This window comes from Aquarana catesbeiana, linkage group LG07, assembly GCF_042186555.1.
Source record: "Aquarana catesbeiana isolate 2022-GZ linkage group LG07, ASM4218655v1, whole genome shotgun sequence".
NCBI classification, from domain to species: domain Eukaryota; kingdom Metazoa; phylum Chordata; class Amphibia; order Anura; family Ranidae; genus Aquarana; species Aquarana catesbeiana.
In genome coordinates, this window is record NC_133330.1 from 3200125 (window position 1) to 3228084 (window position 27960).

The 27960-nt window shown below is 47.6% G+C and overlaps 1 protein-coding gene across 1 annotated transcript in view; it reads right to left on the reverse strand.

Moving 5' to 3' along the window:
* Positions 1-2679: 2679 nt before the first annotated feature.
* Positions 2680-27960, reverse strand: part of CRBN (cereblon) — a gene marked incomplete in the record, with an annotated part of 47783 nt that continues 22502 nt past the window's right edge. Inside the window, 5 exon segments of the mRNA XM_073591531.1 lie at positions 2680-7555; positions 20785-20916; positions 24175-24239; positions 24337-24452; positions 25064-25148. Of these exon segments, the coding sequence (XP_073447632.1) occupies positions 7369-7555; positions 20785-20916; positions 24175-24239; positions 24337-24452; positions 25064-25148 (585 nt within the window).

The window sequence follows — 27960 nt, forward strand, 5'->3', positions numbered from 1 at the left end:
AGCTGCGAATCGAAGCCAGTGATGAGGGGGGCGGGGCCAAGTCCCGCTGCCTGTGTCACTAGACGCATGCAGGGTGGCTCGAGAGCACAGCTGTCTATGGTGGGAGGAGCCAGGAACGTGGGCGGGGGACCTGAGAAGAGGAGGTCTGATTGCACAGAGGAGGTAATTATACACCCGTTTATTTTTAGAGTATTTACAATTAGGTTAACCCCTTCATGGCACAGGTACGCATATATGTGGCCTCTTGGTGGGCGGGCCTTAAGTCTGAGCGGCTGCATGTATGAGTACCAGAATGTAAACAGAGCTGTCCCCCGGGCCCTTTCCCTGCCTCCACTCAGCACATGCAGACCTACTAGAGCCTGAAGTGGCACCCCTTGTTTCTTGTGTGAAGAACGATAGCGCCACAAAGTCTAGATTGCACATGACAATAAAGACAGAAAAGATTCAACGCGTTTCGGCGGTCATGTCACCTGTGGCTGTAAGACCCCTTTCACACTGAAGGTGGTTTTCAGGCGTTTTAGCAGTAGAAATAGGGCCTGAAAACCGCCTCCCCAGTGTGAAAAGCGCCAGTGGGGCGGTGCGCTTGAAAGAAGTTACAAAGTCCTGCAAGCAGCATATTTGGGAGGGGTGTATACAGCGCTCCTAAACCGGCCCCGCCCAATGGAATGAATGGGCAGCCCTCCTAAACCGGCCCCGCCCAATGGAATGAATCGGCAGCGCTCCTAAACTGGCCCCGCCCAATGGAATGAATGGGCAGCCCTCCTAAACCGGCCCCGCCCAATGGAATGAATGGGCAGCGCTCCTAAACTGGCCCCGCCCAATGGAATGAATGGGCAGCCCTCCTAAACCGGCCCCGCCCAATGGAATGAATGGGCAGCCCTCCTAAACCGGCCCGCCCAATGGAATGAATGGGCAGCCCTCCTAAACCGGCCCGCCCAATGGAATGAATGGGCAGCCCTCCTAAACCGGCCCCGCCCAATGGAATGAATCGGCAGCGCTCCTAAACCGGCCCCTGCCAATGGAATGAATGGGCAGCGCTCCTAATCCTGCCCCGCCCAATGGAATGAATGGGCAGCGCTCCTAAACCTGCCCCGCCCAATGGAATGAATGGGCAGCACTTCCGAAACGCCGCAACACCGGCAGTTTACCCTTTCTTTGGCTGCTAGCGGGGGTTAAAAGCGGCCAATAATGCGGCATTTTCCCACTAATGCGGCTAGTGTGAAAGTAGCCTAAGAGTACTGTTATCATTCTTCAACCCTCTTTTTGGAGAAGGGGGACATGGCCTTGTTGAAACGCGTTGAATTTCACCTTTTGTGGGGCTCTTACCCTTCATCGTCTCTGTCCTGACATTGATGATTTCCAATACGGTCTCAGGCTTCACACAGCCCAGTTTATTCTCATCCCTGGAGAACCCCTCTAACTGGCCACTCAGATATCATGTGACTTGAAAGGAATGTAATTGGCCGGATGGTCAGCACTGACAGAGCAAGGGGGGGGGAGGGGATCACCTACAGGTTGATGTCTGTGTCTCTATTTCTGAACCCGATAATAAAAACTATTTTTTTAATGCGATTCTGTGTTCCTGTTTTCTGTATTCAGACCAATAAATCAGACAGGCGGCACGCCGTTCTCCAGCATAGAGAGCTTTTGGCTTCATATTTATTTCTATATTCTATAGACATCGATCGATTTGCAGTGCAATAGTCACTTCTGGTTCAATAGAAAAAAAAAAACATACAAAAACAACCAAAAAAAAAAAAAAAGATCGCCCAGTAAACGGTGTTATGGGGGGGAGGCGGGGCAATCCTAGAGTTGGGTGTGATCCACCAATCAGATCTCAGTGTTTGTATATACAGCGGGAGGGGGTGGGACTTATCATTGCACTGTACAGGATTATTTAATAAGGCGAAGAGGATGACGAGCAAATAACGGACGGCAGCCGGATCGCCTGAAGCGTCTCACTATCGATCAGATCATCGGTTTAATGGCTGCCAAATCCGATCGACTTTTACATGAACATATGAAGAACATCACAGAAACAAACAGAAGATTGTGAGTATAGAGAGAAGTCTTCATACTATCTGTGTATTTCCTATATCCTAATCCCTTAAAGAGAACCTCCCACCTCGGCGAAGAACACTCCCAGAGCAGAGGAAGGATCGACAGTTTTGGGACGAAGGTGATTTACGTCAAAAATGTATCAAACATCAAAACTATCATCTTACAAAGTATTGGGAAATTGAACTACTAAGTTATCCCTCCGCCCAATTAAAGATGAGCGTAAAAACAGCCCCTCCTGTCCGGACCGTGCTCAACCATGACACCCGAGCTCTATGGAGTATTATGCAATATTTATATGGATGGTCAAACTTGCAGGTAAAGAGGGGAGGTTTTCACGCATTTCACCCACCTCCAAACACAGGCGTTGTCAGGACAAGGGGGAGGGGCTAGGACTCTTCTGCTTTTAATTCTGCCTCCATCTGCAGTTCTGCACCTGGCCACTAGTTGTAACTGTGTACAACGGGAAGGAGAACTAGTGGCCAGGCGGAGAACTGTAGATGGAGGCGGAGTTAAGAGTTGTGACACCTCCCTTGTCCAGACCAAACCCGTGTTTGGAGGTGGGTAAAACGCATTACAACCTCCCGCCCCCCCCTTTTTTTTTCTTTGGTGGTAAATGGTGGGGAAAAAACCCTCCCCTCTGTACCTGAAAGTTTGGCCATCAATAAGATTATTTGTTAATACTTTCACCCACCTCCAAACATGCGCTTAGTCTGGATGAGGGAGGGGCCATGACTTCTGCTTTTAACTCCGCCTCCATCTGGCCACTAGTTATCATAGTGTACGATGGGAACACATCTAGTGGCCAGGTGGAGAACTGTAGATGGAGGCGGAGTTAGGCTTGGTCTGGACCAGGGAGGTGCCTGAACTTTTAACTCCACCTATATTTCTCCACCTCGCCACTAGTTATTATCCTCCCATTGTACACTGTTACAACTAGTGGCCAGGTGGAGAACTACAGATGGAGGCGGAATTAAAAAGCAGAATAGTCCTGGCCCCTCCCTTGTCCAGACCCCACCCATGTTTGGAGGTGGGTGAAACACATAAAAAAAAAAAAAAAGTATTGAATAATCGTATTGACAGCCAAACTTGCAGGTAAAGAGGGGAGGTTTTTTTTTTTTTCACCACTTACCACCAAAGAAAAAAAAGGAGGGGGGGGGGGTTGTAATGCATTTCATGGACCTCCAAACACAGGCTTGATCTGGACAAGGGAGGGACCAGAACGCTTGTGTTTGGAGGTGGGTGAAAGACATTACAATTGCCACCCCCCCCCCTTTTTTTTTTCCTTTGGTAGTTTTGTTTTTTTTTGGTGGTGGGAAAACCCCTCCCCTCTATACCTGCAAGTTGGGCCATCAATAAGATTATTAGTTAATACATTTTTTTTTTATAGGCGTTTCACCCACCTCCAAACACGTGCCTGGTCTGGCTGAGGGAGGGGCCATGACTCTTTGGCTTTTAACTCCGCCTCCATCTGCAGTTCTCCACTTGGCCACAGTGTACGATGGGGAGAACTAGTGGCCAGGCGGAGAACTGCAGATGGATGCTGAATAAAAGCATTGGTTCCTCCCTTGTTCAGACCGAGCCTGTGTTAGGAGGTGGGTGAAACACATAAAAAAAAACCCCAAACAATTATTATCAAATAATTGCGTTGATCGCGTCAAACTTACAGGTAAAGTGGGGAGGTTTTAACGCGTTTCACCCACCTCTAAAGACAGGCTTGGTCTGGACAAGGGGGAGGGGCTAGAACTCTAATGCTTTTAGCTCTGCCTCTATCTGCAATTCTCTGCCTGGCCACTAGTCGTCCTCCCATCGTACACTCTTACAACTAGTGGCCGGGTGGAGAATTGCAGATGGAGGGCGGAGTTAAAAGCAGAAGAGTTTTGTCCCCTCCCCCTCGTCCAGACTAAGCCTGTGTTTGGAGGTAGGTGAAACGCATTGAAAAATACATAAAAGTATCAAATAATCGTATTGATGGCCAAACAGGTAGGTAAAGAAGGGAGGGTTTAACACATTTCACCCACCTCCAAACAGGGGCCTGGTCTGGATGTGGGGGGAGGAGCCAAGACTCTGCTTTTAAAGCGGTGTTCCAGCCGCCCCCATGGAAAAATTAAGTCAGCAGCTACCATACTGTACACAAACTGTAGCTGCTGTCTTTTAATATTAGGACACTTACCTGTTCTGGAATCCAGCGATGTCGGCTTCACAGCCTGTTCCCTACTGCACATGCGCGAAGCGCTTTCTGAATGGCCCAGCGGCGGGGGGGAGGGGAGCCGAACATCTGACATACCTCACCACGGTGACGTCTGATGCAAGTGGGGGTCAAAAACAGTTACCCCCCCCCCCCCCGAAAGGTGTCAAATGTGGCACAGGAGGCGGATAAGCGGAGCTTCCACTCTTGGGGGGGGGGGAATCTGCATCCATCTGCAGTTCTCCACCTGACCACTAGTTGTCCCCTCTTGTAGACTTCATTTGATCATACCCCATAGAGGTCGGATATCATGGTTTTGGTGGCTCCGGGGGTGTGGTCCGGACAGGAATGGGGGTTTTCATGACGTCCTCATTGGGTCCTCCCAATCTTATTTTTGCTTCCACCCCAGTGGCACAAGAAGCCCCTCCCCCTTCCTATAGCGCTGCATACCTTTAGGTTGGGGGACTATACTCACCTTTCCTCCAATGCTGTAGTGCGGGGGGGGGGGGGGGGTCATGTCATCTTCCTGCCACCAATACCCCAGGAAGTGGGAGGAGCCCAAACCTCGGGAGAAGACGGTGCAGCACAGTACAGGATCTTCTCGCAAAGTTTGGGCCAATCGTCATTCCTTCTGATCTGGCGGGGGAAGGAGGATGACGTCGCCCTCGCCTAGGCAGTGCAGGAGGAAGATGGGGAAAGGTGAGTATATTATCCAACTTCCTACCCGGCAGGTATTTTTTCAGAAGGGGGGGGGAGGGACTTATATGCAGCCCAGTGGCAGATCTGCTGTAAATGATTGTAAGCTCTGTGTGCGAGGATCGTCCCCGGAGGAGGTACAAAGTTTGCTGCTTTGCAGTGCAGGCTCATCTTCTGATTGGTGGAGAAGGGAATCAGGCTAGGAAAATGAGATTCCTTCCAGGTGATCGTGGAATAAAGACGCAGATCTGTCCCGTCCGCCGAGAGACGAGCCGTTTATAAACGCAAAGCATTTGGACCAATCACAATCCTAGAATTGAAAACGCATGATATGTGAACATTTACAGACTGACAATCAGATCTAAAGTGACAATGTCTTCCTTTCTGGATCCCTATGAGGCCAAGAGGAGACAGGAAATCATTTCAAGGATTCTATCTTTAGTCCATCAAATAAAGTGCAGTTGTCACCCGTAGCAACCAACCAAATGCACACCAAAGGTAGAGGGCACCGCTCCCTGGCTGGGTCACCCATACAGACCGGCGGGGGGCCCCATAAATCATGAGTCTAGGAAGGAGCGGGAGCTGGCTGCACTCCAGTATAGTTCAAATGCTGGCAACTTTATTGTTCCAGATATACAAAGAGTTTCCTCCCCTGATCTCTCACCTTTATCGAGAAAACTGCCTATAAGGGTAAGGGGGGCGCCTGTAGATACAAACAGACTGTGCAGCTCTAACAAACATTGGATAATGACCTTGCTATAGGTGTAGGCACCTTCCAAAGCCTGACCAAAAAAAACTCCCAGAGATGGCATCATCCTGTCCTGCCTTGTTGCTAGGATGTTGCTAAGACACTCCCAGCCATCATAGCCAGGCTTCAGGAGGTATCTAAATGGCCTACACCTACAGGAAGGGCATTACCCAACTTTAGTCGAGGCTGCACAGCTTGTTTTTATCTAGATCAGTGGATGTCAATTTTTGAGCTAAAGTGGTCCTCAAATGCGGCCCCTCACATCACCCGGGGGGGGGGGGGGGGGGGGGGGGGGTCACACGTAACGTTCAATATATGTAATGCTGAAGAGGACATTTAGAGACTACAGACATAATAAAGGCAATTAGGGTCAGAGAGTGAGGGCGGGGGGGATGGAGGGAATGGACAGGATACATTGTTGGCTGGAGATATGCTGCACGAGTCAATACCAAACTGAGAAGATATTAATTGAGTCTAATAGAGATCAATACTATTCCCCTAATCAATGTTCCCACTACTGACTGCTGAGCCCCAAGGGCCACACATCATATATCAAAGGGGGCGACGTTTGGGCACCAGGGATCTAGAGAAGACCCCTACCTGCATAGGTATTTTTTTTGGTAAAGGTGGACTAACGCTAACTGTTAGAGGACCTCAGGTTCATGACCATAATCCAGTTCTCCATGACCATGGTCCCGTTCTCGATGGCCATGGCCCATATCTCCAGTGCAAATGCCCAGTTCTCCAGGGCAATGGCCCAGTCCTCCATGGCCATGGTTCAGGTCTCCAGCACCACGGCCTAGTTCTCCATGGCCACAACCCCATTGTCCAGTTCTCCAGGGCCATGGCCCAAAGCCACTTCTGCAAACCACCAGCCAGGCCATCCCTCGTTATGCAAATTATGCATTCGTCCTTATGGAGAGACTGTCTATAGTTGGGAAGCTTAAAAGACGGCCTCTCCTTCAGAATGGCATTTTCTTAGGCACATCCTTGAAGAACAAGGCCAGCTGGGAGAGGTTGCAGTACTGTACAGAGGACCTCTACGATTAACCCCACCTTTGTACGTGAAACGCGTTAAGGGGGAGGTCCGAGGTGGGGACTCTGCTTTTCTGTCTGAAATAATAACGTTGACAGCATTTGAACTTTGCTGGAGTGCAGCCGGCTTTCTATCCCTCAAATACCTTCTGAGGTGCTACAGGCTGGACACGTTCCCGGGTTCTAGATCTACGAGGAGGTCGGGGAACCAGGAAAACACAATTGTACAGAAAGCCAAAGAGAAAACTAAAAGGATTTTTCTGCAACTGATTAGTGAGGTTGAGGCATACGATAGGGGCGAGGGAGAAAAGTCAGAGGTACTCTGGGTGGGAGCGCGAGGATCCCGGGAGGAGAGGAGTGTACAGCGGAGGCACCAGAACAGTGAAAGAAGTGTGCGATGGAAGCACCTATGCGGGGGGATGGTGGAAGCACACAGGGCTTTCCTTCATGTCCATCTGAATTGATGTCTGGGAGCGTCTTCTGCTTCCATCCTTAGAGACTTCTGGAAGGACAGGACTTCCTCTTGCCAACAGATTTGGTGTTACATGCGGGGGATGGGCTGTGTCGTGATATTTCCCCTGAAGGGTATTCAGGGGGCGGAGCCAGGAGAAGACAAAGCGGGGGATGTGGAAAAGTTCCGGATTCACAGGCAGAGGATGGGGGACTGATCCTGTCTGGACTCCTCGTCTTCTGGCACTGGGATTCGTGGCTGCAAAGCCGAACGCGTCAGACCCCAAAACCTCTGCGGGGAGAGATCCTTCCGAACCGCCGTGAACTTCCAGCCCATGTGACTCCCGCACACCCGGCACTGCGCGATCGTCCAGGCGTACCTGCAATATACAAAATAATTCAATACAAGAAGCTTTATTTTATGAGCAGTACAATCCTATCCTGACAATGCAGCCTATCCAATCACTAGAGAGCGATGACATCACTGAGAATGCAGCCTATCCAATCACTAGAGAGTGATGACATCACTGAGAATGCAGCCTATCCAATCACTAGAGAGCGATGACATCACTGAGAATGCAGCCTATCCAATCACTAGAGAGCGATGACATCACTGAGAATGCAGCCTATCCAATCACTAGAGAGCGATGACATCACTGAGAATGCAGCCTATCCAATCACTAGAGAGCGATGACATCACTGAGAATGCAGCCTATCCAATCACTAGAGAGCGATGACATCACTGAGAATGCAGCCTATCCAATCACTAGAGAGCGATGACATCACTGAGAATGCAGCCTATCCAATCACTAGAGAGCGATGACATCACTGAGAATCCCGGAACTCTTTACATGATCACACAAAGGACTGATTGGACGCACACACGATCGGATCTCATGAATCTCAGATCACTGAGAACGATTTCAGTAAATTTTTCCCATATAGTTGTGAGTGACCTTTATGAGGGTGAGTACATGGATTGAAAACTGGCTACAAGGGCGTGTTCAGAGGGTGGTGATAAATGGGGAGTACTCAGAATGGTCAGGGGTGGGTAGTGGGGTTCCCCAGGGTTCTGTGCTGGGACCAATCCTATTTAATTTGTTTATAAACGATCTGGAGGATGGGATAAACAGTTCAATCTCTGTATTTGAGGACAATACTAAGCTAAGCAGGGCAATAACTTCTCCGCAGGATGTGGAAACTTTGCAGGAAGACCTGAACAAATTAATGGGGGAGGGGAAACTACATGGCAAATGAGGTTCAATGTAGAAAAATGTAAAATAATTCATTTGGGTGGTAAAAATCTGAATGCAATCTATAGACTGGGGGGAGAACCTCTGGGGGGGTCTAGGATGGAAAAGGACCTGGGGGTCCTAGTAGATGATAGGCTCAGCAATGACATGCAATGCCAAGCTGCTGCTAACAAAGCAAACAGAATATTGGCATTAAAAAGGGGATCAACTCCAGAGATAAAACGATAATTCTCCCGCTCTACAAGACTCTGGTCCGGCCGCACCTGGAGTATGCTGTCCAGTTCTGGGCACCAGTCCTCAGGAAGGATGTACTGGAAATGGAGCGAGTACAAAGAAGGGCAACAAAACTAATAAAGGGTCTGGAGGATCTTAGTTATGAGGAAAGGTTGTGAGCACTGAACTTATTCTCTCTGGAGAAGAGACGCTTGAGAGGGGATATGATTTCATTATATAAATACCGGACTGGTGACCCCACAATATATAAATACCGGACTGGTGACCCCACAATATACAAATACTGTACTGGTGACCCCACAATATATAAATACTGTACTGGTGACCCCACAATATATAAATACCGGACTGGTGACCCCACAATATACAAATACTGGACTGGTGACCCCACAATATACAAATACTGGACTGGTGACCCCACAATATATAAATACCGGACTGGTGACCCCACAATATATAAATACCGGACTGGTGACCCCACAATATATAAATACCGGACTGGTGACCCCACAATAGGGATAAAACTTTTTCGCAGAAGAGAGTTTAATAAGACTCGTGGCCACTCATTACAATTAGAAGAAAAGAGGTTTAACCTTAAACTACGTAGAGGGTTCTTTACTGTAAGAGCGGCAAGGATGTGGAATTCCCTTCCACAGGTGGTGGTCTCAGCGGGGAGCATTGATAGCTTCAAGAAACTATTAGATAATCACCTGAATGACCGCAACATACAGGGATATGTAATGTAATACTGACACATAATCACACAACATATACATACAGAGGCTGTGTGGACATGGTATGGGGGGGGGGGGGGTCAGAGGCTGTGTGGACATGGTATGGGGGGGGTCAGAGGCTGTGTGGACATGGTATGGGGGGGGGGTCAGAGGCTGTGTGGACATGGTATGGGGGGGGGGGTCAGAGGCTGTGTGGACATGGTATGGGGGGGGTCAGAGGCTGTGTGGACATGGTATGGGGGGGGGTCAGAGGCTGTGTGGACATGGTATGGGGGGGGGTCAGAGGCTGTGTGGACATGGTATGGGGGGGGGGTCAGAGGCTGTGTGGACATGGTATGGGGGGGGGGGGTCAGAGGCTGTGTGGACATGGTATGGGGGGGGGGTCAGAGGCTGTGTGGACATGGTATGGGGGGGGGTCAGAGGCTGTGTGGACATGGTATGGGGGGGGGGGGGTCAGAGGCTGTGTGGACATGGTATGGGGGGGTCAGAGGCTGTGTGGACATGGTATGGGGGGGGTCAGAGGCTGTGTGGACATGGTATGGGGGGGGGGTCAGAGGCTGTGTGGACATGGTATGGGGGGGGGGTCAGAGGCTGTGTGGACATGGTATGGGGGGGGGTCAGAGGCTGTGTGGACATGGTATGGGGGGGGGGGGTCAGAGGCTGTGTGGACATGGTATGGGGGGGGGGTCAGAGGCTGTGTGGACATGGTATGGGGGGGGGGTCAGAGGCTGTGTGGACATGGTATGGGGGGGTCAGAGGCTGTGTGGATATGGTATGGGGGGGGTCAGAGGCTGTGTGGACATGGTATGGGGGGGGGGTCAGAGGCTGTGTGGACATGGTATGGGGGGTGTCAGAGGCTGTGTGAACATGGTATGGGGGGGGTCAGAGGCTGTGTGGACATGGTATGGGGGGGGGGGGTCAGAGGCTGTGTGGACATGGTATGGGGGGGTCAGAGGCTGTGTGGACATGGTACGGGGGGGGGGGGGGGGTCAGAGGCTGTGTGGACATGGTATGGGGGGGGGGTCAGAGGCTGTGTGGACATGGTATGGGGGGGGGGGTCAGAGGCTGTGTGGACATGGTATGGGGGGGGGGGGTCAGAGGCTGTGTGGACATGGTATGGGGGGGGTCAGAGGCTGTGTGGACATGGTATGGGGGGGGGGGGGGTCAGAGGCTGTGTGGACATGGTATGGGGGGGGGTCAGAGGCTGTGTGGACATGGTATGGGGGGGTCAGAGGCTGTGTGGACATGGTATGGGGGGGGGGTCAGAGGCTGTGTGGACATGGTATGGGGGGGTCAGAGGCTGTGTGGACATGGTATGGGGGGGGTCAGAGGCTGTGTGGACATGGTATGGGGGGGGTCAGAGGCTGTGTGGACATGGTATGGGGGGGGGTCAGAGGCTGTGTGGACATGGTATGGGGGGGTCAGAGGCTGTGTGGACATGGTATGGGGGGGGTCAGAGGCTGTGTGGACATGGTATGGGGGGGGGTCAGAGGCTGTGTGGACATGGTATGGGGGGGGGGTCAGAGGCTGTGTGGACATGGTATGGGGGGGGGGGGGTCAGAGGCTGTGTGGACATGGTATGGGGGGGTCAGAGGCTGTGTGGACATGGTATGGGGGGGGTCAGAGGCTGTGTGGACATGGTATGGGGGGGTCAGAGGCTGTGTGGACATGGTATGGGGGGGGTCAGAGGCTGTGTGGACATGGTATGGGGGGGGTCAGAGGCTGTGTGGACATGGTATGGGGGGGGGGGGTCAGAGGCTGTGTGGACATGGTATGGGGGGGGTCAGAGGCTGTGTGGACATGGTATGGGGGGGGGGGGTCAGAGGCTGTGTGGACATGGTATGGGGGGGGTCAGAGGCTGTGTGGACATGGTATGGGGGGGGGTCAGAGGCTGTGTGGACATGGTATGGGGGGGGGGGGTCAGAGGCTGTGTGGACATGGTATGGGGGGGTCAGAGGCTGTGTGGACATGGTATGGGGGGGGTCAGAGGCTGTGTGGACATGGTATGGGGGGGGTCAGAGGCTGTGTGGACATGGTATGGGGGGGGTCAGAGGCTGTGTGGACATGGTATGGGGGGGGTCAGAGGCTGTGTGGACATGGTATGGGGGGGGGGTCAGAGGCTGTGTGGACATGGTATGGGGGGGGGGTCAGAAGCTGTGTGGACATGGTATGAGGGGGGTCAGAGGCTGTGTGGACATGGTATGGGGGGGGGTCAGAGGCTGTGTGGACATGGTATGGGGGGGTCAGAGGCTGTGTGGACATGGTATGGGGGGGGTCAGAGGCTGTGTGGACATGGTATGGGGGGGGGTCAGAGGCTGTGTGGACATGGTATGGGGGGGGTCAGAGGCTGTGTGGATTCAATTCAGATCAGTTTCTGACTGACCTGAGTGGAGAGGATGATCGGTCGCACTGGCGCTCCCTCCGTACCGGGCAGAGACCGACCTCCTCCTCTGTCACTGTGGTGAGATGCCAACGAGAATGGAGCACCTGACATTCAAAAATTGCGCCAGGCGGCGCCATCACTTCACTGCGCATGCGCCCACCCGAGCACGTGTGAGATTTCCTGATCTCGGCAGGCTTCAGAATGGCGCATGCGCAGTTTCGCTGTCGGCCAACAGCCATCTTTTTTACGGGCACAGTTGCCCCTAACGGACATTTACGGGCGGCCCGTAAATTAAGGGACGGTTGGTAACACCACACATGGGATGGACTTGTGTGTTTTTTGAACCTCACCTACTAAGTAAAAACAAACTATGTAATAACCTTTCATGTAAGACATCAAAACAAGACAAAGAAGATAAGAATCTCGGTTTCCTGGCTTCTGTAAACATCTGAAATTCTGTCCAAATATCGTCTCAGACCACTTCTGTTTTCTCAGGAACGTTTTGTCCCCATGCGCTTATCTGTACACCGCATCGGCTCAGGTGACTCCGCCCTCTGCAATCATATTATTGGTTGTCACAGAAGGCGTGACATCCCCCAGTGTTCCAAAGTAACACCGGGATTCCCATTCCTCTTCTGTGTGTATATAATATGGGGACCCCCAACAATCCCGGAGAGGGGGAGACCTACCTGACCAACACGGGGGAGATCACCAGAGAGATGACCCTGCATGACCCCATTAAAAAGTGTGAAGAGTTCAAATGTCAGTAATAAGCAAAGAACAAGTAATGTAGAGTGAGGAGGTCAGTAGTAATGCAGAGTGAGGAGGTCAGTAGTAATGTAGAGTGAGGAGGTCAGTAGTAATGTAGAGTGAGGAGGTCAGTAGTAATGCAGAGTGAGGAGGTCAGTAGTAATGTAGAGTGAGGAGGTCAGTAGTAATGTAGAGTGAGGAGGTCGGTAGTAATGTAGAGTGGGGAGGTCAGTAGTAATATAGGGTGAGGAGGTCGGTAGTAATGTAGAGTGGGGAGGTCAGTAGTAATGTAGAGTGAGGAGGTCAGTAGTAATGCAGAGTGAGGAGGTCAGTAGTAATGTAGAGTGAGGAGGTCAGTAGTAATGTAGAGTGAGGAGGTCAGTAGTAATGCAGAGTGAGGAGGTCGGTAGTAATGTAGAGTGAGGAGGTCAGTAGTAATGTAGAGTGAGGAGGTCAGTAGTAATGTAGAGTGAGGAGGTCAGTAGTAATGTAGGGTGAGGAGGTCAGTAGTAATGTAGGGTGAGGAGGTCAGTAGTAATGTAGAGTGAGGAGGTCAGTAGTAATGTAGAGTGAGGAGGTCAGTAGTAATATAGGGTGAGGAGGTCAGTAGTAATATAGGGTGAGGAGGTCGGTAGTAATGTAGAGTGAGAAGGTCAGTAGTAATGTAGAGTGAGGAGGTCAGTAGTAATGTAGAGTGGGGAGGTCAGTAGTAATATAGGGTGAGGAGGTCGGTAGTAATGTAGAGTGGGGAGGTCAGTAGTAATGTAGGGTGAGGAGGTCAGTAGTAATGCAGAGTGAGGAGGTCAGTAGTAATGTAGAGTGAGGAGGTCAGTAGTAATGTAGGGTGAGGAGGTCAGTAGTAATGCAGAGTGAGGAGGTCGGTAGTAATGCAGAGTGAGGAGGTCAGTAGTAATGCAGAGTGAGGAGGTCGGTAGTAATGTAGAGTGAGGAGGTCAGTAGTAATGTAGAGTGAGGAGGTCAGTAGTAATGTAGAGTGGGGAGGTCAGTAGTAATATAGGGTGAGGAGGTCGGTAGTAATGTAGAGTGGGGAGGTCAGTAGTAATGTAGGGTGAGGAGGTCAGTAGTAATGCAGAGTGAGGAGGTCAGTAGTAATGTAGAGTGGGGAGGTCAGTAGTAATGTAGAGTGAGGAGGTCAGTAGTAATATAGGCTGAGGAGGTCGGTAGTAATGTAGAGTGAGGAGGTCAGTAGTAATGCAGAGTGAGGAGGTCAGTAGTAATGTAGAGTGAGGAGGTCAGTAGTAATGCAGAGTGAGGAGGTCAGTAGTAATGTAGGGTGAGGAGGTCAGTAGTAATGCAGAGTGAGAAGGTCAGTAGTAATGTAGAGTGAGGAGGTCAGTAGTAATGTAGGGTGAGGAGGTCAGTAGTAATGTAGAGTGAGGAGGTCAGTAGTAATGCAGAGTGAGGAGGTCAGTAGTAATGTAGAGTGAGGAGGTCAGTAGTAATGTAGAGTGAGGAGGTCAGTAGTAATGTAGAGTGAGGAGGTCAGTAGTAATGTAGAGTGAGGAGGTCAGTAGTAATGTAGAGTGAGGAGGTCAGTAGTAATGTAGAGTGAGGAGGTCAGTAGTAATGTAGAGTGAGGAGGTCAGTAGTAATGCAGAGTGACGAGGTCAGTAGTAATGCAGAGTGAGGAGGTCAGTAGTAATGTAGGGTGAGGAGGTCAGTAGTAATGTAGAGTGAGGAGGTCAGTAGTAATGTAGAGTGAGGAGGTCAGTAGTAATGTAGAGTGAGGAGGTCAGTAGTAATGTAGGGTGAGGAGGTCAGTAGTAATGCAGAGTGAGGAGGTCGGTAGTAATGCAGAGTGAGGAGGTCAGTAGTAATGCAGAGTGAGGAGGTCAGTAGTAATGCAGAGTGAGGAGGTCAGTAGTAATGCAGAGTGAGGAGGTCAGTAGTAATGTAGAGTGAGGAGGTCAGTAGTAATGTAGAGTGAGGAGGTCAGTAGTAATGCAGAGTGAGGAGGTCAGTAGTAATGTAGAGTGAGGAGGTCAGTAGTAATGTAGAGTGAGGAGGTCGGTAGTAATGTAGAGTGGGGAGGTCAGTAGTAATATAGGGTGAGGAGGTCGGTAGTAATGTAGAGTGGGGAGGTCAGTAGTAATGTAGAGTGAGGAGGTCAGTAGTAATGCAGAGTGAGGAGGTCAGTAGTAATGTAGAGTGAGGAGGTCAGTAGTAATGTAGAGTGAGGAGGTCAGTAGTAATGTAGAGTGAGGAGGTCAGTAGTAATGCAGAGTGAGGAGGTCAGTAGTAATGTAGAGTGAGGAGGTCAGTAGTAATGTAGGGTGAGGAGGTCAGTAGTAATGCAGAGTGAGGAGGTCGGTAGTAATGCAGAGTGAGGAGGTCAGTAGTAATGCAGAGTGAGGAGGTCGGTAGTAATGTAGAGTGAGGAGGTCAGTAGTAATGTAGAGTGAGGAGGTCAGTAGTAATGTAGAGTGGGGAGGTCAGTAGTAATATAGGGTGAGGAGGTCGGTAGTAATGTAGAGTGGGGAGGTCAGTAGTAATGTAGGGTGAGGAGGTCAGTAGTAATGCAGAGTGAGGAGGTCAGTAGTAATGTAGAGTGGGGAGGTCAGTAGTAATATAGGCTGAGGAGGTCGGTAGTAATGTAGAGTGAGGAGGTCAGTAGTAATGCAGAGTGAGGAGGTCAGTAGTAATGTAGAGTGAGGAGGTCAGTAGTAATGCAGAGTGAGGAGGTCAGTAGTAATGTAGGGTGAGGAGGTCAGTAGTAATGCAGAGTGAGAAGGTCAGTAGTAATGTAGAGTGAGGAGGTCAGTAGTAATGTAGGGTGAGGAGGTCAGTAGTAATGTAGAGTGAGGAGGTCAGTAGTAATGCAGAGTGAGGAGGTCAGTAGTAATGTAGAGTGAGGAGGTCAGTAGTAATGTAGAGTGAGGAGGTCAGTAGTAATGTAGAGTGAGGAGGTCAGTAGTAATGTAGAGTGAGGAGGTCAGTAGTAATGTAGAGTGAGGAGGTCAGTAGTAATGTAGAGTGAGGAGGTCAGTAGTAATGCAGAGTGAGGAGGTCAGTAGTAATGCAGGGTGAGGAGGTCAGTAGTAATGTAGGGTGAGGAGGTCAGTAGTAATGTAGAGTGAGGAGGTCAGTAGTAATGTAGAGTGAGGAGGTCAGTAGTAATGTAGAGTGAGGAAGTCAGTAGTAATGTAGGGTGAGGAGGTCAGTAGTAATGCAGAGTGAGGAGGTCGGTAGTAATGCAGAGTGAGGAGGTCAGTAGTAATGCAGAGTGAGGAGGTCGGTAGTAATGTAGAGTGAGGAGGTCAGTAGTAATGTAGAGTGAGGAGGTCAGTAGTAATGTAGGGTGAGGAGGTCAGTAGTAATGTAGAGTGAGGAGGTCAGTAGTAATGTAGGGTGAGGAGGTCAGTAGTAATGTAGAGTGAGGAGGTTAGTAGTAATGTAGAGTGAGGAGGTCAGTAGTAATGTAGAGTGAGGAGGTCAGTAGTAATATAGGGTGAGGAGGTCAGTAGTAATGCAGAGTGAGGAGGTCAGTAGTAATATAGGGTGAGGAGGTCAGTAGTAATGCAGGGTGAGGAGGTCAGTAGTAATGTAGGGTGAGGAGGTCAGTAGTAATGCAGAGTGAGGAGGTCAGTAGTAATGTAGAGTGAGGAGGTCAGTAGTAATGTAGAGTAAGGAGGTCAGTAGTAATGTAGGGTGAGGAGGTCAGTAGTAATGTAGAGTGAGGAGGTCAGTAGTAATGTAGGGTGAGGAGGTCAGTAGTAATATAGGGTGAGGAGGTCAGTAGTAATGTAGGGTGAGGAGGTCGGTAGTAATGTAGAGTGAGGAGGTCAGTAGTAATGCAGAGTGAGGAGGTCGGTAGTAATGTAGAGTGAGGAGGTCAGTAGTAATGTAGAGTGAGGAGGTCAGTAGTAATGTAGAGTGAGGAGGTCAGTAGTAATGTAGAGTAAGGAGGTCAGTAGTAATGTAGAGTGAGGAGGTCAGTAGTAATGTAGGGTGAGGAGGTCAGTAGTAATATAGGGTGAGGAGGTCAGTAGTAATGTAGGGTGAGGAGGTCGGTAGTAATGTAGAGTGGGGAGGTCAGTAGTAATGTAGAGTGGGGAGGTCAGTAGTAATGTAGGGTGAGGAGGTCGGTAGTAATGTAGAGTGAGGAGGTCAGTAGTAATGCAGAGTGAGGAGGTCGGTAGTAATGTAGAGTGAGGAGGTCAGTAGTAATGTAGAGTGAGGAGGTCAGTAGTAATGTAGAGTAAGGAGGTCAGTAGTAATGTAGAGTGAGGAGGTCAGTAGTAATGTAGAGTAAGGAGGTCAGTAGTAATGTAGGGTGAGGAGGTCAGTAGTAATGTAGAGTGAGGAGGTCAGTAGTAATGTAGGGTGAGGAGGTCAGTAGTAATGTAGAGTGAGGAGGTCAGTAGTAATGTAGAGTGAGGAGGTCAGTAGTAATGTAGGGTGAGGAGGTCAGTAGTAATGTAGGGTGAGGAGGTCAGTAGTAATGTAGAGTGAGGAGGTCAGTAGTAATATAGGGTGAGGAGGTCAGTAGTAATATAGGGTGAGGAGGTCGGTAGTAATGTAGAGTGAGAAGGTCAGTAGTAATGTAGAGTGAGGAGGTCAGTAGTAATGTAGAGTGGGGAGGTCAGTAGTAATATAGGGTGAGGAGGTCGGTAGTAATGTAGAGTGGGGAGGTCAGTAGTAATGTAGGGTGAGGAGGTCAGTAGTAATGCAGAGTGAGGAGGTCAGTAGTAATGTAGAGTGAGGAGGTCAGTAGTAATGCAGAGTGAGGAGGTCAGTAGTAATGTAGGGTGAGGAGGTCAGTAGTAATGTAGGGTGAGGAGGTCAGTAGTAATGTAGGGTGAGGAGGTCAGTAGTAATGCAGAGTGAGGAGGTCGGTAGTAATGCAGAGTGAGGAGGTCAGTAGTAATGCAGAGTGAGGAGGTCGGTAGTAATGTAGAGTGAGGAGGTCAGTAGTAATGTAGAGTGAGGAGGTCAGTAGTAATGTAGAGTGGGGAGGTCAGTAGTAATATAGGGTGAGGAGGTCGGTAGTAATGTAGAGTGGGGAGGTCAGTAGTAATGTAGGGTGAGGAGGTCAGTAGTAATGCAGAGTGAGGAGGTCAGTAGTAATGTAGAGTGGGGAGGTCAGTAGTAATATAGGCTGAGGAGGTCGGTAGTAATGTAGAGTGAGGAGGTCAGTAGTAATGCAGAGTGAGGAGGTCAGTAGTAATGTAGAGTGAGGAGGTCAGTAGTAATGCAGAGTGAGGAGGTCAGTAGTAATGTAGGGTGAAGAGGTCAGTAGTAATGCAGAGTGAGAAGGTCAGTAGTAATGTAGAGTGAGGAGGTCAGTAGTAATGTAGGGTGAGGAGGTCAGTAGTAATGTAGAGTGAGGAGGTCAGTAGTAATGCAGAGTGAGGAGGTCAGTAGTAATGTAGAGTGAGGAGGTCAGTAGTAATGTAGAGTGAGGAGGTCAGTAGTAATGTAGAGTGAGGAGGTCAGTAGTAATGTAGAGTGAGGAGGTCAGTAGTAATGTAGAGTGAGGAGGTCAGTAGTAATGTAGAGTGAGGAGGTCAGTAGTAATGTAGAGTGAGGAGGTCAGTAGTAATGTAGAGTGAGGAGGTCAGTAGTAATGCAGAGTGAGGAGGTCAGTAGTAATGCAGAGTGAGGAGGTCAGTAGTAATGTAGGGTGAGGAGGTCAGTAGTAATGTAGAGTGAGGAGGTCAGTAGTAATGTAGAGTGAGGAGGTCAGTAGTAATGTAGAGTGAGGAGGTCAGTAGTAATGTAGGGTGAGGAGGTCAGTAGTAATGCAGAGTGAGGAGGTCGGTAGTAATGCAGAGTGAGGAGGTCAGTAGTAATGCAGAGTGAGGAGGTCGGTAGTAATGTAGAGTGAGGAGGTCAGTAGTAATGTAGAGTGAGGAGGTCAGTAGTAATGTAGGGTGAGGAGGTCAGTAGTAATGTAGAGTGAGGAGGTCAGTAGTAATGTAGGGTGAGGAGGTCAGTAGTAATGTAGAGTGAGGAGGTCAGTAGTAATGTAGAGTGAGGAGGTCAGTAGTAATGTAGAGTGAGGAGGTCAGTAGTAATGTAGAGTGAGGAGGTCAGTAGTAATATAGGGTGAGGAGGTCAGTAGTAATATAGGGTGAGGAGGTCGGTAGTAATGTAGAGTGAGGAGGTCAGTAGTAATGTAGAGTGGGGAGGTCAGTAGTAATATAGGGTGAGGAGGTCAGTAGTAATGTAGAGTAAGGAGGTCAGTAGTAATGTAGAGTAAGGAGGTCAGTAGTAATGTAGGGTGAGGAGGTCAGTAGTAATGTAGAGTGAGGAGGTCAGTAGTAATGTAGGGTGAGGAGGTCAGTAGTAATGTAGAGTGAGGAGGTCAGTAGTAATGTAGAGTGAGGAGGTCAGTAGTAATGTAGGGTGAGGAGGTCAGTAGTAATGTAGGGTGAGGAGGTCAGTAGTAATGTAGAGTGAGGAGGTCAGTAGTAATGTAGAGTGAGGAGGTCAGTAGTAATGTAGGGTGAGGAGGTCAGTAGTAATGTAGAGTGAGGAGGTCAGTAGTAATGTAGGGTGAGGAGGTCAGTAGTAATGTAGGGTGAGGAGGTCAGTAGTAATGTAGAGTGAGGAGGTCAGTAGTAATGTAGAGTGAGGAGGTCAGTAGTAATGTAGAGTGAGGAGGTCAGTAGTAATGTAGGGTGAGGAGGTCAGTAGTAATGTAGAGTGAGGAGGTCAGTAGTAATATAGGGTGAGGAGGTCAGTAGTAATGTAGAGTGAGGAGGTCAGTAGTAATGTAGAGTGAGGAGGTCAGTAGTAATGTAGGGTGAGGAGGTCAGTAGTAATGCAGAGTGAGTAGGTCAGTAGTAATGTAGGGTGAGGAGGTCAGTAGTAATGTAGAGTGAGGAGGTCAGTAGTAATGTAGAGTGAGGAGGTCAGTAGTAATGCAGAGTGAGGAGGTCAGTAGTAATGTAGGGTGAGGAGGTCAGTAGTAATGTAGAGTGAGGAGGTCAGTAGTAATGCAGAGTGAGGAGGTCAGTAGTAATGCAGAGTGAGGAGGTCAGTAGTAATGTAGGGTGAGGAGGTCAGTAGTAATGCAGAGTGAGGAGGTCAGTAGTAATGTAGGGTGAGGAGGTCAGTAGTAATGTAGAGTGAGGAGGTCAGTAGTAATGCAGAGTGAGGAGGTCAGTAGTAATGTAGGGTGAGGAGGTCAGTAGTAATGCAGAGTGAGTAGGTCAGTAGTAATGTAGGGTGAGGAGGTCAGTAGTAATATAGGGTGAGGAGGTCAGTAGTAATGTAGAGTGAGGAGGTCAGTAGTAATGTAGAGTGAGGAGGTCAGTAGTAATGTAGAAGTTAGTAGTAAGTAAATGAAGAGTTCAGAGGTCGGCCTTCAGCTTGTATGTGATCAAATGTTGAAGATCAGAGAGATTCCCAATCATCAGTGGGGGTGGCAGATCTTGGCTGGTTGCTGTAGGGGTATTTATGAAGGGGGCATTTATGAAGGGGGGTATTTATGAAGGGGGTATTTATGAAGGGGGGTATCATGCTGGGGGGGGCATTTATAAAGGGGGTATTTATGAAGGGGGTGTCATGCTAGGGGGGGGGTATGTATAAAGGGGGTATTTATGAAGGGGGGTATTTATGAAGGGGGGTATTTATGAAGGGGGTGTCATGCTGGGGGGTATTTATGAAGGGGGTATTTATGAAGGGGGGTATTTATGAAGGGGGGGTTTATGAAGGGGGTGTCATGCTGGGGGGTATTTATGAAGGGGGGTTTTATGAAGGGGGTTTTTATGAAGGGGGTATTTAGTAAGGGGTGTCATGCTGGGGGGTATTTATAAAGGGGGCATTTATGAAGGGGGTATTTATGAAGGGGGTATTATTGCTGGGGGGGTATTTATGAAGGGGGTATTATTGCTGGGGGGGTATTTATGAAGGGGGGTATTATTGCTGGGGGGGTATTTATGAAGGGGGTATTTATGAAGGGGGTATTTATGAAGAGGGTATTTATGAAGGGGGGTATTTATGAAGGGGGGTATTATTGCTGGGGGGGTATTATTGCTGGGGGGGTATTTATGAAGGGGGGTATTTATGAAGGGGGGTATTATTGCTGGGGGGGTATTTATGAAGGGGGGTTTTATTGCTGGGGGGGTATTTATGAAGGGGGGTTTTATTGCTGGGGGGGTATTTATGAAGGGGGGTGTAATCTGGTGATTTAGACAAACTGCCCCAAGCAGACGGTCAGGTGGGGCTCTTCCTGCAGAGTGGGGGGAGGGGTCTTATTCTCACGATGTGATTGGAGGAGGACTCACCCCGGGAACCAGCTGTTCTCTGTAGACGCTCGCCCCACCAGGCTCAGGTTCAGGGCTTTGTAGACGGTCAGCGTTTCATGAACGTAGCCATGAGGGTTCACATAGGCCGCCATGGGGCCACACAGGGACAGACTGCAAGACAGGAAATCAGGAATAAGAAAAGCAAAACACCCAACATACAGGAAACCAACACAGGCCCATCCAGTGCAATCAGCACCACTGATGGACACACAGGATATTATGGGCTGATCTGGGGAGTCCAGTATTAGGACCTCCTTACACAACGAAAAGCAACAAGACTTCCGAGAATGTTAAAGAGACACCAACTTAAAAAAAAAAATTGCAGATAAAATAATCAGAAGATAATAAATATTTATCTGCATTTTTTTTTTCTTTTATAAATTCTTTTTATTTACTTGCAAAAAATGGACTTCAACTTTCTAAAACACTGGCTCCTTTCCTCCTCTGGGGGTGTGTGATTCCTGTCTGTGCTGACCCAGCTCCTCCACTGCATAACCTTTTATGTAGGTTCTGGGGGGGGGGGAGCCCTGATTCCTAACCTGTGACCCTTCAGTACATATTGTGTGGCCCTCAGGGCCCCCGAAGACAGAGGTCTTCCTTATCTGGAATTACAATAAATGCGGATTATATGATTTTATGGGAATTTTGCTGTTGAAATCAAACAGTAGAAAAAAAAATCCCAATAAGTGTTTATGGATTGTTTTTTGGGAATGTTATAACGTCTACAATTTATGGGATATATACAGAGGAACCTCAGATTACGAGGATAATCCGTTCCAGGAAATGATCGTAATCCAAAGTCCTCGCATATCAAAGCCAGTTTCCCCATTGAAGTCAATGGAAACTAAGATTATTTGTTCCGCATTGACTTCAATGGCATGCAATACCGCATGCGGCCAGAGGTGGGGGGGGGGCGCCGGAGAGCCTCGGAAATGGCCAGAAAGGCCCGAGGACACCTTGGCTGACCTCAGCTGACCTCGGAAAGACTCCAAGCTGTCCTCGGGCCTTTCTGTGCATTTCCGAACAGCGCTGATCGGCTGCGCTCGGCTCCGGCGCCCCCCCCACCTCAGACCAAACGCGGTACTGCACACCGCTTTGGCCTGAATCATGAGACAACAATCGCAAACCGAGTTTCGATTTTTAAAAATACAGTGCTCGTTAACCGCGTTACTCGCAATCCGAGGTTCCACTGTACTGGAATTATTATTTATTTTTATACTAGTAATGGCGGCGATCAGCGACTAATAGCGGGGCTGCGATATTGCGGCGGACAGTCTGACATTAACTGACACTTTGTGGGAAATAAAATATAAAAAGGTAAAACACTCCTATTGCCACATCCATAAAGTTAGATAATCAAAAGGAAAAAAAAAGGGGGAGGGTTCAAAAGAAAAGAACCCCTAGTCGGACTTCGAGGCAAAGCAAACCAAAGGGACCGTATTCAAAGTAACAATATAATAAACTTTATTAAATACATATACAAGAAATAACAAGGACATTGACAAAGAATATAAATCATCTATATAGAAATATACATGATGTGAGCCCCGATGCGTCTACGCGTTTCGTTATAAAACTTCCTCAGGACACATTTAGGTTTCCATAAGCTCCAATGATTGATTATAAACAATTTTTTCAGGGAATCCGCATCTAATGAAAACTGAATGTGTCCTGAGGAAGCTTTATAACGAAACGCGTAGACGCATCGGGGCTCACATCATGTACATTTCTATTTTGTCTGAATACCTTTAAGTGCAAAGGAGGGATTTGGGGGTCTAAAGAGGACCTGTCACCGTCTATTACCGCCACATGAGATGTTTACATTCCTTGTGACAGCAAAAAAAAAGTGATCAGAATTTTTTATTTTTTTTAAAGTGACAATGTAAAAAAATAAATAAAATAAAATAAATAAGGAAAAAAAATTAAAAAAAAAAAAAAAAAAGTAAAAGCGCCCCCGTCCCCGCGTGCAGCAAAGAAAACGCATACGCAAGTCGCACTTGCAAATATAAATGGTGTTCAAACCACACATGTGAGGTATTGCCGCGATCGTCAGAGGGAGAACAATTATTCTAGCACTAGACTTCCTCTGTAACTCTAACCTGGTAACCGTAAAAAAAAAAAAAAAAAAAAAATGAAAGCGTCACCTATGGAGATTTTTTAGGTACCCTAGTTTAAAGCCATTCCATGAGTGTGCGCAATTTCAAAGCGTGACGTGTTAGGTATCTATTTACTCGGCCTAACATCATCTTGTACATTATACAAAAAAAAAAAAAAAAAAAGTTGGTCTAACTTTACTGTTTAGTTTTTTTAATTCATAAAAGTGTTTTTTTTTCCCCAAAAAATTGTGTTTGAAAGACCGCTGCGCAAATACCGTGCGACATAAAATATTGCAGCGATTGCCATTTTTTTCCTCTAGGGTCTTTGCTAAAAAAAAAATAAATAAATAAATAAATTATATTATATTATAGTTATATATTAACCCTTTCATGCCTAATAAGACTATTTCTGACATTTGTTGCTTACAAGTTAAAATCCACATTTTGTGCTAGAAAATTACTTAGAACCCTCAAACATTATAAGTTATTATACTTATAATGTTTGAGGGTTCTAAGTAATTTTCTAGCACAAAATGTGGATTTTAACTTGTAAGCAACAAATGTCAGAAATAGTCTTATTAGGCATGAAAGGGTTAATATATAACGAACTATCTATCTATCTATCTATCTATCTATCTATCTATATATATAATATATTAGGGCTGGGAAAAAATCGATTTAAATCTTGAATCGAGCTGAGAGGTCAAATCGATTCAAAATTAAAGCAAATCGATGTTTTTTTTTTCACGGCTGGATGCCGCGGTCTAGGACGAAGCCGCGTCTTGCCTAAAAATTCCTGTCCGCAGCTCCTCAGGACTGGCGCAGTGTCCAAAAAAAAACAAAACTCGATTGGAATCGTGAATCTAGTTTTTTTTTAAGAAAATCGCAGATTTTTTTTTTTTTTTTTTAGAATATCGCCCAGCTCTAATATATATATATATATATATATATATATATATATATATATATATATATAAATAAATTATAATGTTTGGGGGTTCTAAGTAATTTTCTAGCACAAAATGCGGATTTTAACTTGTAAGCAACAAATGTCAGAAATAGTCTTATTAGGCATGAAGGGGTTAATCTATAACTGACTGATATTGTGATATTGAGGAGAATGTCTGTATTAAATGTCATTAATAACTTTCTCACACATTATTGGCTCTCATATCATCTCAGCCTGGAAAATCTTATACATAAAATTCATAACCTTGTCTGTAGGGGGCGCTCTCTGCCCCCCGCCCGCTCACACAGCAGCCATCGGCCTCACCTGAAGATCTCGTTCTTGGTGGTGATCTCCGTGTCATGACATCGTTTACAGCAGAGGGATGTGCACTACAACAAGAAGAGACACAGGGTGATAGGCAGCGCCCTCTACAGGCGGAGGGGGTTAGATGGGCTGGGGGTATAGAGGGGTACAGGGGGGACTCACTTTGCTCATGATGTCCAGCTCACAGCGCAGGCGTTGGATGGCGTTTCCGATCTGCAGCAGCTGGATACGTAGAGTGTCATCGATGGGCAGACAGGCCGCCACCCGATAAGAGAAATCTAGAAGAATAAAAGAAGGGAACTCATTGAGTTTGAGGTGGTGCAGCGCGTGCCGGAGCTTCTCCCCGTCTGTGTCTCTGCGATTATTTCCTCCTAAATCAGTTCCCGCCCGGCCTTCCCGGGAACACACCGCGCATGCTCCCCATGGGCCGCACTGTGGTGGGATCTGTCACCCGGACACAGTGAATGGACTGATCAGTGTACTGGCTGCTACCGGTACCATGTGATCCCTGTGACCAATCACAGCAGATCACATAAGAATTGTACACAATGGGTGGCTTTGAGTCATACTATCCACTGTGTAATATTGTGTTTATCTCTGTGATTGGTCACAGTGATCACATGGTACAGACAGAGCCAATCACAGTCCATCTGTACCATGTGATTAGCTGTGGCCAATCACAATACACACTGAATGAATCAGTTTCACCTGGTAAAAAATGGCTGCTTTTAGCAATCACAATGTGCAATGAAAAAAAAAAATCCTGTTCACTTCCCCAAAGTAAATGTTTGGGGGTTCTAAATAATATTCTAGCAAAAAAAAAAAAAAAAATACAGATTTTTACATGTGGGGGTGGGGGTCGGGGTGGGGGTGGGGTCGGCGCTCTCACCTATTGGATTAGCAGGCAAAGAGTCGTCTCGCAGATTCTCATCCCATTCATGCAGCTGCAGCTTCACTCGTTCCATCAGAGAGTCCTGGAGAGAGACAACACTATGACATCACATCATTAATATTCACACGGAAAACAAGGGAGGTTCTCTAACCACTTCCAGCCCCGCCTACAGTCAGTTGACGGCTGGGTGGGACGTTCGTCATTTTCGGGTGGCCTTCATATGACGTTCCTCCCGGGGGGGGGGGGGGGGGGCACTGCAGCTCTATCTTGTGTCAGCTCGCTGCCGATACCATGTGATCACTGCAACCAATCACAGCAGATCACATGACTATTGTAAATTGCTTCCCCTTCGTGCCTTCCATTGTATATTATTTTGTTGCTAGTTGTGATTGGTCACAGTGATCACATAGTACAGACAGGGCCAATCACAGCCCATCTGTACCATGTGATTAGCTGTGGCCAATCACAGATAATCACAACAATACTCACTGAATGAATCAGTAAAAATGGTTGCTTAGAACTGATATAAGCAATCATAGCGTGTAAACAAACCAAAAAATAAAAAACCTGATCACTTCCCCGGAGTAGTAGAGTGTTACTATGGTAACATATTGCTCTGGTCTCAGTGTGTTCAAATAAAAATCATAAAAAAAGAAATGTAATAAAAAAAAATAATAGAAAAAAAATATATATATTTGTTTTTTTTTCCCCCTTACATACTGTCACGAGTCAGGTGTCCCTGATCACCTCCACACCACTTATATGATGGCCTGTACTGCACTGTATGTATAAAAAAAAATAATTGTGAAATAAAAACAGTTTTTTTTTCTCATTTCTTAATTTTTCCAAAAATTGTGACAAAAAAAAAATGACAACTTCAAAAAACTCGCCATGCCTCTTACTAAAACCTCATTTGGGGGGTATTAGTACTTGGGAGTGATTTGGGGGGGGGGTGTTTGTACTGGGGAGTGATTTGGGGGGTATTTGTACTGGGGGGGTGATTTGGGGGGTATTTGTACTGGGGGGGTGATTTGGGGGTATTTGTACTGGGGAGTGATTTGGGGGGGGGGTATTTGTACTGGGGGGTGATTTGGGGGGGGGTATTTGTACTGGGGGGTGATTTGGGGGGGGGTATTTGTACTGGGGGGTGATTTGGGGGGTATTTGTACTGGGGGATGATTTGGGGGGTATTTGTACTGGGGGGTGATTTGGGGGGTATTTGTACTGGGGGGGTGATTTGGGGGGTATTTGTACTGGGGGATGATTTGGGGGATATTTGTACTGGGGGTGATTTGGGGAGTATTTGTACTGGGGGGTGATTTGGGGGGTATTTGTACTGGGGGGTGATTTGGGGGTATTTGTACTGGGGGGTGATTTGGGGGGTATTTATACTGGGTAGTGATTTGGGGGGTATTTGTACTGGGGGGTGATTTGGGGGATATTTGTACTGGGGGTGATTTGGGGGGTATTTGTACTGGGGGGTGATTTGGGGGTATTTGTACTGGGGGGTGATTTGGGGGGTACTTGTACTGGGGGGGGTGATTTGGGGGGTATTTATACTGGGTAGTGATTTGGGGGGTATTTGTACTGGTGGGTGATTGGGGGGTATTTGTACTGGGGGGTGATTTGGGGAGTATTTGTACTGGGGGGTGATTTGGGGGGTATTTGTACTGGGGGGGTGATTGGGGGGGGGTATTTGTACTGGGGGGGTGATTTGGGGGGTACTTGTACTGGGGGGTGATTTGGGGGGTATTTGTACTGGGGGGTGATTTGGTGGGTATTTGTACTGGGGGGTGATTTGGGGGGTATTTGTACTGGGGGGGTGATTTGGGGGTATTTGTACTGGGGGGTGATTTGGGGGGGTATTTGTACTGGGGGGTGATTTGGGGGGTATTTGTACTGGGGGGGTGATTTGGGGAGTATTTGTACTGGGGGGTGATTTGGGGGGTATTTGTACTGGGGGGGTATTTGTACTGGGGGGGTGATTTGGGGGGGGGTATTTGTACTGGGGGGTGATTTGGGAGGTATTTGTACTGGGGGGTGATTTGGGGGGTATTTATACTGGGGGGTGATTTGGGGGGGGGGTATTTGTACTGGGGGGTGATTTGGGGGGTATTTGTACTGGGGGGGTGATTTGGGGGGGGGTATTTGTACTGGGGGGTGATTTGGGGGGTATTTGTACTGGGGGGTGATTTGGGGGGTATTTGTACTGGGGGGTGATTTGGGGGGTATTTGTACTGGGGGGTGATTTGGGGGGTATTTGTACTGGGGGGGTGATTTGGGGGGGGGGGTATTTGTACTGTCCTGGCATTTTCAGGCATCAAGAAATTAGATTGGTCATCAGTATTGATCGATTGATCAGATATATATCTCATAGATTGTGGACTGTATAACTTTCCTACAGATAAATAATATTGACTGATTTGGGGGATTTTCACCAAAGAAATGCAGAATACATTTTGGCCGAAATCTATGAAGATTATTTGTGAAATGTTTTAGCTGTTCACAGACTTCCTCTGTAATTTTATAGATCATTTATTTGTTACTAAAACCATCTTATATTGTAGCGATTTGATATAATATCTTTTTCACTTTTGTACCAGAATTATTGAAATAACTTATGTAGGACTTATAATGTATTAATTTATATTTCTCTTTATAATGTTTTAATTTACATTTCTCTTTATAATGTATATGGTCTCATTTTTGTACCACAATTTTTTTCTCAAATAAAAGTTTGTAAAGAAATGAAGCAAAAGATATTGTTTTTTTTTTTTTTTCACAATTTTCAGTCGTTTTTCGTTTATTCAGCAAAAAAATAAAAAATCTCAGTGGACAGCAACTCAACTCCAATTACACATCAAGCAACCGATCGGCAGATTGCCCAGATAAAA